Here is a 12,429-nt window from a genome sequence, read left to right as displayed (position 1 = left end):
CATTTAAACTGTGAATTTTGGGGATTCCTGATGGTGCGGTCAGGAACTTGCACTTTGATCTTGTGTTGAGATATCCTCTTGGGAAGATGAGTATGTGGCATGGAGCGCATGCTTATAAGATCCAAATGGATATTCTCAGCAATGTTGTTAACTCTTTTTAGATTCCTAAATATGCGATATGGGACGTATATTCAGAAGGTCCTAATCGTTGTTCACGAAAAATTAAACAGACATTGTACGACTTTTGAGCATTGTGATATGAAAAATATGCTCAGGGAATCCAAATCGAAAAAGCTTGTCCACAATAGTTTTGTTTTGAATTATGGAGACAAAATTCGTTAAAGGGCGTGATAATGTAATACCCTCACTTTTAGCATGACGTCGCACAAATTTGGGTCATTGAATGAGGTGAAACTTACTCTGGAAAGCAACATTTACCCGTGTTGGTTACTTGCGGAAGCATCAACGATGCTTTGGCACCATTATGTTTGTTCCTTAACAAGAGACAAAATATTATGACGCTGCTTACTGTAGGAAGAATCGTGATGCTAAGGCATCAACATGCTTGTCCCTTACTTGTAGTACTAGTGGAAGCACTAATGATGTTGTGGCACCATTATGCTATGATGCTTCCTACTGTCCCTATGTCCCTTTCTTATTGAAGCTTTAAGAACAATGTTTTTTGCGAAAAAAGGTGGTACTTGATGAGTGTCCATCCTCTCCAAAAAATTTAGTTATAAAAATATCAATAAAACATATATAGGTAGGAGGTCTTGGATGAAAGTTGAAAGTTGATGATGCTTACCCAAGGAAGCATCACTGACTTCGTGTAGCTTATTCAAAGAAGCATTTTTTATGGAAATGGTTAAAGCTTACTCAAGGAACCAATATTGTTCGTGGATACTTACCCAATAAAACATCAGTTATGTGCAGCCTTGTGCATGTCTTGCAAAAGACCCTTTAGTATATACAAACTAGGCTTTGCTTTGCTTTTTCCTTGCAACACGAGTTGGATTTAGTTGCTTGTCCTGACGTGGATGAACTACGGACAATGCGTGATCCCTTCGAGCCACTGAGAAGGGTACGTAGGCGGACACAATAACACTTATTTGCTCATATCATCTAATTGTGAGGTGATTGTGACATAATGGTAACTCATATAATCTGGCTCGGCAATGCGATACAAGATAGGATTTTTGCTATACTTGATGAGGTAAGTTGCATCTTATTATCAGGACGCTCATACTTCCTATCAAGCCATTCGGCGTAGGCATACATTAATTGTGAATTGGGCATGGCCAGGAAAGGAATCTATATCGGTATGCAAGTTAGGGAAGCTTGCATAAGCCACTTGCATCACAAGAATGATGCAATACAAGTACGACATGAGCCTGACTGATGCACCCTTAACACGCGCAAGATCAGTGAATGCTTTCAGCAATGCTGAAACAAAGTAAGAAATTTGAAAATAGGCTTGCAATGGCTTATGCACAAGTCCAAGGCATACACTATGCCTGGAGAAGACTTGGAAAATCAACGATGCATGCAAGGTGCATCAACATTAGTTTGTATGGCCATGCACCGAACAAGGATAAGTTGGAATGATGTGGAATCTAAGGCATCATGCTTGCGATGAAAAATTGGCGTGCATTTTCCTGGTGAGAAGCAAGGTTTTATGGCCCGATCACTGACTTGAAAGTAGCGCATTGGGGAATCTCGGCCTGCGAGGCTGGCGGCGGAAGCGTCATTTTCCGGTTCGTCACATTTTTCCTATGCTTGCCCTTTCATATCGAGCACCTAAATTTATATATGCTTTAGGAAAGGTAGGATGCTCATCTTTTAAAGTTTAAAAAGGTTATTTAAAATCTTATTCTAACAGTTGTTGCTTTGGTATTATGGTGTGCGAAACATGTTCGAACTTTTAAGCAGATCTGCAATTTTGTAACTAATAAAGATCTTGGCATCGATGTTAAGTCTTTAGTTTTTGACCTGGTTTCTGTTTGTTGTTTTGTTTTGTTTTTTTGACGGTTTTCCTCGATATAAACAATAAGCAGTTAATATCGTGTATTTGTATGACATAGGTTGAGACCGATACACCTATATAAAAGATTATATCGGCTTTTATCGGTGATATATCATTAAGATTACAATTATAAATGTTTCAATCTAAAGATATTGGTACCATATCGCATTATTTCTCAAGATCAAAAGCTTTATAGTACAAATTCAATCTCATGCCACTATGTATCTCGTATTTACTACTACTATTTCAGATGACCTTGTTGTTGCTACTAACTTGATTGGACGATGTTGAAGATGAAAGCGTCAACGATAATGAATTCTCATTTGATAAATTCCCAGAAAAAAAGAAAAGGAGCAGTATAGAATAATTGTTGTTTCAAGGATAAGAAACTCATTAAAAAAATGAATACAGTAGAAACCTTTTAATTAATACTCGATTATTTAATAAACTCTCTGAAATAATATTTTTGGTCGGTCCCGAGTCGGGGACAACGTGCCAAATTAATAATTCGCTAAAATTATAAGATAATACATTTTTGATTACCTATGTAGACCCCATATGAAATATAAATTAATAACGCATTATATATATACTCAATACATTAATGATTTACAAAGACTTTTTGAAAAATGATTTAATTGTCTTCAGTTTTTTGCTAAAATCAATATCGCATTGAATTTCATGCATCTCTAATTTTTCTTATCATTGAAAGAATTTTTGGTGGTGTTTTCTCATGACTTAACAAAAAATTATTCAATGTGATTGCCGCTTTAATAGCTTCGTTTCGTGAAGGGGGTTATATTGTAGAATTTTCATCTTCTTCTTCCACATCTTTATTAGTTCCCATAACGCTCTCGAGTATTTCTTCATCAGTCAACAACTGCGTAACTTCATTTTCTTCCGCGTATTTTTGGACATCTTCGACATTGCGATCGACCAATTTCTTGATCAAATTTTGCAAGTCTCGAGTGATTTCACTGTCTGTATGTTCGTCCAAATTGTCTAAACTTGTGTTATTTGTTGATCGAAGTTTACAATGACGAAAGCAGTTTGCAAGTGTACTTGTACGAACATCGATAGTCCCTGCTGAAATTGAATGATTCGTTGCATCTAACATATTTATTTTTTCTGGATTTGACGGCCCTAATTCATAGCCTTCCAAAAGACCTCTATAAAATCGACAACAATAATGCATTTTTAAAGCTCGTATAAACCCCTGCGTCACAAGGTTGAATTTCTAAAGTTGTCTTTGGTAGCAAAAAAAATAATTCACCATTTTGCAGTCCTTCAATAGTTTTGGGATGAGCAGGGAAATTATCCACAATTAGGAGAACTTTTCTTGCAACCATTAATATATAAATTAATAATTATTAATTTATCGGTTAATTAATATCTCGCTTAGTTAATAATTTTCATGGTCCCGACAACATTAATTTATAGAATTTCTACTTAGTTGGAAATTCCTTTACTGAATTAGATTGAGTTTTCAAAGATACACTCAGATCTAAATAATTTAATCTCCCAAATAACCCTTATGAATATTATCAGTATATCAGAGTACTTGATATATCGATTTGCACTGACCGATATGAGCATTTTTATCGTTCAACACTCGTATCACTGATATTTCAAGGATCGTAAAGATTTTTTTCAGCGCACTATGAGAACCGATTACATCCGCCGATGATACAACGGATATTCTCTCCACTTAAATGTTTAGATAAATGAGAATAGTAGAAACTTTCAAAGTCCAGAACAAAAACGAGGATATATTTATTAGAAGTGTTAATATTAATGATTCTGACAGCAATGCCACGTGGGTCTCATGAAATGAAATAAGTCTAAGTCAAAATTACAGAGAAGAAGAAGGAATGAAAACCAAACACACCCCAACAACAAAACCCTTGCATTCATTCATTCGTTCACTTTAGTAAACAACTGACTTACAGAGAAAGAGTACACAGAGACTCAGACCAAACCACCGTTTCCACTCCCATTTTTTATTTTTCCCTTATCCTACACACCGTTCTATTTTATTCCTATCCCTCGCCATCTCACAAATAAATCTTCCCTCTTTCTCATATTCAGATCACTTTCTCAAGATTTGGGGGAACAAAATCTCACACAAAACAAGAATAAAGGTTAGTCATTTCTGCCATAAAAAACTGTTTTTTATTTCTCTTTTCTTTTTTTAGTTTTTGATTTGGGTTTTTCCCCCTACTGTTTGAACTATAATCTGATGTGGGTTTGGTTAAATTGTGATTTGGGGGTTTTATTTTGAATTTATTTGAGTTGACTGGAAATTGGCTTACTTGTTTGTGTTAACCCTGAAAAGGTTTGATCTTTTTGGTTATTCGTAAGTGCAAAATTGGAAAGCAATGATTATCCTGTGTTTTGAGGATAAATTAGCTACTGGGTTGTTTATAGATTTGAGGATGTTCCATTTATTTGTGAATTTAATAAGTTTCATTTTGTGAAACTACTTTTAATAGGATAAAGTATTGGGATTGAGTGTAGACTAGTCGTGGGCTGGTTGTGCATTTTCTTTGTAGTGAGGTATTGGTCCTGATTTACACAACAAGGAGAACTGTACTTAGGTCATCTTTGTGATGGCAGGGGAAGGTGTAAGATGATGAGATAGTAAGAAAAGGGGTATGATATAAATGGTTTATGTGAAACCTTGTTTTGGAGGATAGACATGTGTAGAGAGTAGGCTGGTTCTAGAAAACCCATTACAGTATCCAGTATTATAGTTGAGCTTCAGTTTTGGCTTTTGGGTGTCATTAGGAGATTTTTTTTCTAAGAGGGTTTTGGGTCTTACGCAGTAATCCTGTATTAGTAGATGAGTAGAGATGGTTATAACATTGATGGAGTTTGTATGCTTGCACATGATTAGATGCCTACCCCGTTTAAGACTTGGAAATTATTTCAACATGTTCTTCGTAGTATGGAGCTGCCAAGCATAATGGTTAAATAATGTAAGAGAATGGTTAAAATTAAAAAAAATCTTGCCCTATGTTTTCCTGTTCGTAAGATTCTTTTGCCTATACTAAGTAATGATTGTTTGTTCTAGAAGGAGCTGTTGTGCCATGAGTTGCTTCGGCTGCTGTGATGACGATGATAACAGGAAGGCTACTGATGCTGGAGGCCCGTACATGGTCAATAATGCAGTAGGTAATGCAGTAGTCTAATACCATATTTAGTTGGTCTTCCCGTTTTTTGTGGTTTTGGTTGATTAAGTTATGTTTTACTTGTCAAAGGTTTCAATTATTCATTATTCTATCATTACTCATAAATATATTATTGTTCTGATGCTCTGGAATTTAAATTTCCAAATTAATGTTTATAAACTTGTTTACTATTTTTATCATGTTCTTCCCTTCCTTGGTTCTTCATGTGATTTTTCAAAAACTGACTGGAGTAAATTGTAAAGGTAACCATGGAGGGCATTATGCCTCAGATGCAACTGCGAAGGTTCCCCAAACTGTAAAAGTCCAGCCTATTGAAGTCCCTATCGTCACGGTTGATGAGCTGAAGGACGTGACAGAGAACTTCGGGACTAAGGCCTTAATTGGGGAAGGGTCATATGGTAGAGTATACTATGGTGAACTTAAAAGTGGAAGGGCTGCTGCCATAAAGAAGTTGGACGCAAGTAAGCAGCCCGACCAAGAGTTCTTAGCTCAGGTTAGTTGTGGTTTGTATCCTGGCAACTTCACTACTGTCTTGTCTTAGTTCAGCATATAATTCTCTATGTACTTCGTTCCAGGTATCTATGGTTTCAAGGTTGAAACATGAACATGTTGTAGAACTACTTGGTTATTGTGTTGATGGCAATCTTCGAGTCCTCGCCTATGAGTTTGCTACAATGGGATCACTGCACGATATTCTTCATGGTACGCAGTAAGCTTAACACCTCATTTACATCTTAAACCTTATTTTAGCAAATAACACTTATACTGTTATTGATAGAAAACCTTCACGAGTTGAAGACTGGTTGTAGATATCATGTATGACATATCCATATGATTTATTGTCTCTCTCGATTCCTCTTATGTAACAGTTAGTCTTCGTGTATGTAACTATGGAGTTGCAAGTCTATCTTGGCCCAATAACACATGTTACATGTCTTTTGGTGGTGTAGGGCGGAAAGGCGTTAAAGGAGCTCAACCGGGTCCAGTTCTATCATGGGCACAACGAGTTAAAATAGCTGTAGGTGCAGCAAAAGGACTTGAATACTTGCATGAAAAGGCTCAACCCCACATTATCCATCGTGACATCAAGTCCAGTAACATTCTTCTTTTTGATGAATATGTTGCGAAGGTTGCTGATTTTGACTTGTCAAATCAAGCTCCTGACATGGCAGCACGTCTGCATTCTACCCGTGTTCTTGGGACTTTTGGTTATCATGCTCCAGAGTAAGCACTTTCTAGATTCTGAAACACAAGCTTGTACCTTCAATCCTGAAGCAGTAATGATCCATGTTCTTCTTCTTGTGGATGGCAGATATGCAATGACTGGGCAGCTAAGCTCAAAGAGTGATGTTTATAGTTACGGTGTAGTCTTGTTGGAGCTCTTGACTGGCCGCAAACCTGTTGACCATACGTTACCAAGGGGGCAACAGAGTCTCGTGACATGGGTAAACTCCATACTTTTTCTTTACTGTTACTACTTTAGGTAACTGATGCCTGTTTCTTATACTTCAAAACTTTCCACACTGTAGGCTACGCCAAGACTTAGTGAAGACAAGGTCCGGCAATGTGTTGACCAAAGACTAGGAGGAGACTACCCTCCAAAAGCAGTTGCAAAGGTATGTGAAGTTAAGCGTTCTTGCTGGTTCAATCCAAATAGGTTTTTTATGTATTATACAACAAATTAGAAAACAACTTCCGGGGAGTTCCATTTGTGGTTGCAAATGAATAAGAAACATTTGATTTTTTTAGAATTGTTGAATAGTCCTTGCTAAAATGAAAAAGTGATAGTAACTCTTTTCCAGAAACTGAGGTAGTATTATTATTTACCATAGGTGATGTTTCAATTTGTTATCTATTTGTGTGCACATTCTTTTTCTTACCACATTCCTTTTTCATTTGTGAAATAGATGGCTGCAGTAGCTGCACTGTGTGTGCAATATGAAGCTGATTTCCGGCCGAACATGAGCATTGTGGTCAAAGCTCTCCAACCCCTTTTAAATGCTCGACCAGGACCTCCTGGTCCCGGTGAATCAACAAGCATGTGAATAAAAAAAATTGAATGGGATTGAAACCTCATCTATACAAACAACCAACAGAATGGGCTCTACATTGTGTATCATCGTCATTTCTTGCTGGATTTTAATTTATTTTTTCTTTTTTGATTGTATGTTCTTTTGCTTTTCGCTTTTTGATATCTCAGAAAGAATACGAAGTTGTTACATTTTATCAGCTAATTAGATGCGTCCTCCTACTATTCCCCCTATTTTCTGGTCTTCTTTTATCCTATTTAAACCCTACACTACTATTTGTAGTATTGTTACGGCCAAAAACAGCTACTACTTTTTTTAGTTGCAGTACTGAAACAGCAATTATTGCTGCTAGGAACTGTAGTTTCACCCGTGTTAATCCACTTACCTGTTTCAATAGCGATGATTTTGTATTCCATAGTATGAATGGCTGTTAACAACGAAATCACTTATCAGCTGTTAGCATCTTATATCTGTCTAAGTGGTAGATGATTGATTAATGCCAGCTCCAATATTAGGCTTTGTGGCTGGAATTCATTAACTCCTTTCCTTGCTCGTTTAGCCCCACTTTGAGTGCGATTTTTTTTACCCATTCTTTTTTTTTTTTTTTTTTGGCAATGCTGGTGAGAAGAAAATCATCTTGAAAGCTTAACCCAACTTTCACTCACCTCGAAACAATCTTGCACATGAAAGGGAAAGCAGGGGGCTATGGATATAGCAGCTTCAAAACTCATGATTTGTGTCCGACAAAGGGAACACCGCTGTGAGTTGAATGTTTCAAAATAACTTCTGTGAAACCCGCCATTGTGCAAGTGTATTGTTCCAAAACAGTTGCACAAATAAATTTCTTAATAATAATCACAGAAAGAAAACGGTATATATTCTCTTGGAGCTACAAAAAGGAAAAAATAAATGATAAGCCTGCTGTACACACCACCATCGGGTTTCGGTTCTTCAAAGATAACATAAATTTCCACACAACATTAGAACTCTCCCACATCTACAAGAAGAAACAACACAAGAAAACCCCAAATATAAAAGGCTGATCACCCTCCCCCTCAAGTTTACTTGACAACTACAACCCGTCTTAACCCCTGTTGTACGACCTGAGAAGGTAGCAAGACCCAAGAATGCAGGTCAAAAGAATGTAAAAAAGAGTTAACACTTCAATTGTTTATATATATGTATTCGTCATAAATTATGTTTGCTGGTTTCTTCTACTCTCCAGCCTTGATTCTTGACTTTCACTTTTGTCAGTGTCGGAATTTTCCCTTTGAGATTCAATCTCTGTGCTACTAGTCTTCCTTCGATGTCTTCGATCCTAAGACCAATAATACAAACACGTTATGAAGTTAGCCCACTGAAAAATGATCCAAACTAAAAACCTTCTTAAAATGTTTCAAAGATAATCTCAAAGTCAAACCTCTCGAGGTATGGGATATTCCTCTGACTCAAGCATACGAACAACTTGGCTCATCTTCGGTCTCTTGTCTGAGTCTGGATCAACACATCTCAAAGCTGTTAAAAGAGCTCGTTTGAGGGCCCTCGTTGATGGCTTTGTCTCGATGTTTGGATCCACCACTTCTTCTGAGCGCCTACTACCAACCATCATTTTCAACCAATCAACCATATTTACCTGCATGTGCACCCATCAAATCATATTAAGATGAGACCAGGTCCACCAAGACAATATACAGCACATATATTACTGCTGAAGTAAAAAAGAAAAAAAACAGAAAGTCTTTGGGAGCTCTATAAGAGAATTAATAATCCTTTTGGAACTTTCTTCCTTCAGAAATGATGTTTAATTTCATTGCATATATTTATTAGATCCATTAATGAGTCCTTTGAATAGACAATATGCGCAACATCAAGGTCTCAAACGTGGAGTTAATATATGTTTGTACTGAACAATGGTCGGTACAGTACCTCGTTGGCAGGGCGTCCATAATCCACGGGGTCCCTTCCAGTGATTGCTTCCAAGACAACAACCCCAAAGCTGTAGACGTCGCTCTTTTCATTTAGGAGGCCAGTATTTGCATATTCCGGTGCAACATATCTGCAAAAAGTACAAAAAACAGACAAATTACTACACTGGAATTCTAGCAATCTGAATATATTAAAAAAAAAAGAAGGAAAGGAAAAACTGAATAAATTGACAATTATTACCCAAAGGTTCCCATCACTCGAGTGGTAATATGGCTTTTCCCAGCCCCCAACAGCTTTGCCAAACCAAAATCTGACACCTTAGAATTGAAGTTGTCGTCGATCAGTATATTGCTGGACTTGATGTCACGGTGTACAACTTTTGGTTCAATAGCCTCGTGTAAGTAAGCAAGTCTGCATCACAGGAAAAGAAAAAACCATGTGCTTATTCAAAAATAGATACCAAAAAGGAGAACCTCACAGTAACAAAATTTGAGTTAAATCTAGAGAAACTTACGCCCTAGCAGTGCCAAGGAGAACCTTCATTCGGGCCTCCCAAGTAAGATATCCATGTTGACGCATAGCTCCGTGGAGCCATTGCTCTAGATTTCCATTGTTGACATACTCATAAACCAAAATCCTGAAATATTGGTACAATGTGAATAAAAAGACCATAAATGATAAATCCAAAGTCATTACTATCCCGTTGCTCTGAATTCTAGTTAATCACATATTTTAGAGGGTTTAGGATCAAAACCTTAAGATTTGATAGAAAAAAAATGCACACAGTTGAACCTATTGTTGACTGTTTGGTTTGAGGATGGTTCAAAATTTTAACACGAGGAAGACCAACATGGAAAGGAGAACATCCTCCCTAGATATCAGTCCATGAATACGGTACAAATAACATTGATTTTTTTCAACCAAATTCTTGCCGTGTGATTAGGGAAATGCTAAAGGAACTTCCAGAACCATTAACCATATCCTAGTTTTGGTCTTTCAGTGAGTGACTAACAGGCAAACAGACTAGCAAAAGATATTAGAAGACGTTGGGTGAATAGATACAGATGTCTGATAAAGTTTCATACCTGTGAGTACCTTCAACGCAATATCCGAGAAGTCTAACTAAATTCTTATGTCGAACATGTCCAATTGCCTCAACTTCAACTCTAAATTCCTTTTCCGCTTGACCTCTACAAGAAAATATCAACAATATTAATATATGAATGAAAGAAACAAGAAAGGAAAAGAATAAAAGAAAAAAACTTAGGAACTTACAGATTGTTGAGGAGTTTTTTAACTGCCACTGGAGTGCCATTAATCAAATTACCACGATAAACAACTCCATATCCACCCTCTCCAAGCACATTATCCTTTGAGAACCGACCAGTTGCAAGCTCCAAGTCTCTTAACGTAAACCAGTGACCCCAACCAAGGTGAGAAAATTCAGGCAAACCGCTTAAAGGTGAAGGTGCGGTTATCGGATAAGAAGAAGATGGTTTGTAAACTGTGACAGTCCCAGAATCTTCCCCTGATTGAGACCCAGCACCGCCACTTTCCAAATGAGTAAACGAACCAGAACGACTACGATTATCAGCTGTATTTGCTTTCCCCGTATGAACCCTGTCAGATTCTTTCTCACTAGACTTATCATGAATGTTGAGGCTCCCTTCATGTGATCCATACTCATTCGTCGATGCTTTGTCCACCCTTACTTCTTTAATTTCCTTAGATACGGTTGGAATTTGGCTAAGTGGGAGTTTATCAGTTGCTCTCTTTGTTTTTCTTCGCGAAATTAGACATACCCATAACACTGTTAGAATGATAATGATTGATAATCCTACACCAAGTCCGATTACAACCCAAACCTTGAGACCAAATAGGCCTGTTTTCTTTGATAACACCTCATTCATACTCGCCATTCTTCTAAAACTGAAAACAAAGTACATTAAACAACATATATCACACTGCTAGTAGAAAATTCAACACATAAATTCTCATTACCTCCTAAATTGTTTCTAGACATTCGATATCTAAAGCTTAATTCTACTAGTAACTAATGCCTAATTTTAAGCCTAAAAGTTCAGCATTATCACCAAACCACAACAAGAAAACAAGGACATGTCAAAACTTAGAATACAGAGCGACACAATTTTAGTTTCAATGAATGGATCAAAATAAGCAGAAGAACCTAAATTTCTAATCACAGTTAGGAGTATGTTGAGCCAGATCTTCATTCTGACACAAAAACAAAACCAAATAAAAATCACATCTTTTTAGAGAATTTTGCGCTTCCACATACCTGTTTAAGAATTAACAAATTCCACCACCTCCGACCAGATCTCTGAAAATCCCTTTACAAAAAAACAAGAAACTAATTCTAGATCTCTGATCATAGAAATCAAACAACAACCCATGTTTGAAAACGCTCCATCCGACAACATACCCAAACAAACCCCATTTCTTCTAAACAACAGAAATGAGCAAAATTGGTTTGATTTCCTTTCTAGGTTCTTCAATTTGAACAAATGGGTATCTAAAATCCCTTCCTTTTTCTAAACCCTAAGAAAAAACACCCTCACACAGCTTCACTTGTTTTTGAAGAAATCTGGTGAGAGGTGTACAACGGAAAGGCTGATAAGAAGAAGAAATGGAGTTATCAGTAGTAGGTAGTAATGGTGGTGGTGAGAATGAGAAAGAAAGATCCTTTACTAACAGTAAAAGAAAAGCATGAATTTTTTTCCTTTCTTTTATTTTCATTAAAATGTGTGTTTTCTGATTGAATTGAATTTTAACATAAAATTCCAAATTAACAATTAATATTTGCATTAAAATCATAATTTAATTAAGTGGCTACTTTTTAATCATTCTTTTTTCTTTTACTAGTCAAACACTAATTAATCAAAGTCTTTTATGTTTATGCGCTCTCAAATCTCCATTTACATTTGATCAAATTTCCCAAAACTCTTCTTATACAAGTAATATTGGAAATGCAGATTGAAGTGGTTCATGTTACTCTTAATAGTAAAAATGACAGAGTAGTAGCTGGTGGACAACTCATGTCTTATCGGTCATTCATTGAAGTTATACCAACCAAAAACCCTAATTTTGTTTATGCCCTATTTTTGTTTATGCTTGTAAAGTAAGATAAGGACTTTTCTTATAAAACTAGGGTTAATTTGCGTTAGCTCCCCCGAAGAAGATCATAATTTGAGTTACCTCCCCTACAGAACAAATATTAGTAAAACCTCCTCTCGTCACT

General features: G+C 36.6%; 2 protein-coding genes across 3 annotated transcripts; one reads left to right on the top strand and one right to left on the bottom strand.

Moving 5' to 3' along the window:
• The first annotated feature begins 3,922 nt into the window (after window positions 1-3,922).
• Window positions 3,923-7,477, top strand: LOC113333148 (pto-interacting protein 1-like). 2 transcript variants are annotated; one of them, XM_026579654.1, is made up of 8 exons: window positions 3,923-4,164; window positions 5,100-5,197; window positions 5,457-5,707; window positions 5,790-5,916; window positions 6,165-6,438; window positions 6,527-6,659; window positions 6,744-6,830; window positions 7,122-7,477. In XM_026579654.1, exons 2-8 carry the CDS (start codon window positions 5,113-5,115, stop codon window positions 7,257-7,259), a joined length of 1,095 nt encoding a protein of 364 aa, XP_026435439.1. In that variant the 5' UTR covers window positions 3,923-4,164; window positions 5,100-5,112; the 3' UTR covers window positions 7,260-7,477. The 2 variants fall into 2 exon arrangements, with proteins under 2 accessions (XP_026435439.1, XP_026435438.1); XM_026579653.1 differs by having other exon boundaries at window positions 3,924-4,164; window positions 5,097-5,197.
• A 595-nt stretch (window positions 7,478-8,072) lies between these two features.
• On the bottom strand, window positions 8,073-11,926 carry LOC113333045 (probable receptor-like protein kinase At5g18500). The gene is made up of 8 exons (XM_026579540.1): window positions 11,470-11,926; window positions 10,446-11,099; window positions 10,256-10,360; window positions 9,685-9,807; window positions 9,411-9,581; window positions 9,171-9,300; window positions 8,665-8,877; window positions 8,073-8,562 (listed from the first exon to the last, which is right to left on the bottom strand). The coding sequence occupies exons 2-8, from the start codon at window positions 11,087-11,089 to the stop codon at window positions 8,440-8,442; spliced, it is 1,509 nt and encodes a 502-aa protein (XP_026435325.1). The 5' UTR covers window positions 11,090-11,099; window positions 11,470-11,926; the 3' UTR covers window positions 8,073-8,439.
• Window positions 11,927-12,429: the final 503 nt, after the last annotated feature.

This window comes from Papaver somniferum, unplaced genomic scaffold (genome assembly GCF_003573695.1).
Source record: "Papaver somniferum cultivar HN1 unplaced genomic scaffold, ASM357369v1 unplaced-scaffold_132, whole genome shotgun sequence".
NCBI lineage: Eukaryota > Viridiplantae > Streptophyta > Magnoliopsida > Ranunculales > Papaveraceae > Papaver > Papaver somniferum.
This window is presented reverse-complemented; position numbering and strand designations above follow the sequence as displayed.

Bases quoted from the DNA above. Each gene is read 5' to 3' on its own strand.
- LOC113333045 (XM_026579540.1), bottom strand. From the start codon at position 11,089: ATGGCGAGTATGAATGAGGTGTTATCAAAGAAAACAGGCCTATTTGGT. The intron at 10,361-10,445 runs GTAAGTTCCTAA...ATTTTCTTGTAG, and splicing joins AAAAAACTCCTCAACAATCT to AGGTCAAGCGGAAAAGGAAT. The intron at 8,878-9,170 runs GTACTGTACCGA...GTGCACATGCAG, and splicing joins ATGGACGCCCTGCCAACGAG to GTAAATATGGTTGATTGGTT.
- LOC113333148 (XM_026579654.1), top strand. From the start codon at position 5,113: ATGAGTTGCTTCGGCTGCTGTGATGACGATGATAACAGGAAGGCTACT. The intron at 5,198-5,456 runs GTAATGCAGTAG...TAAATTGTAAAG, and splicing joins CATGGTCAATAATGCAGTAG to GTAACCATGGAGGGCATTAT. The intron at 6,831-7,121 runs GTATGTGAAGTT...TTTGTGAAATAG, and splicing joins CTCCAAAAGCAGTTGCAAAG to ATGGCTGCAGTAGCTGCACT.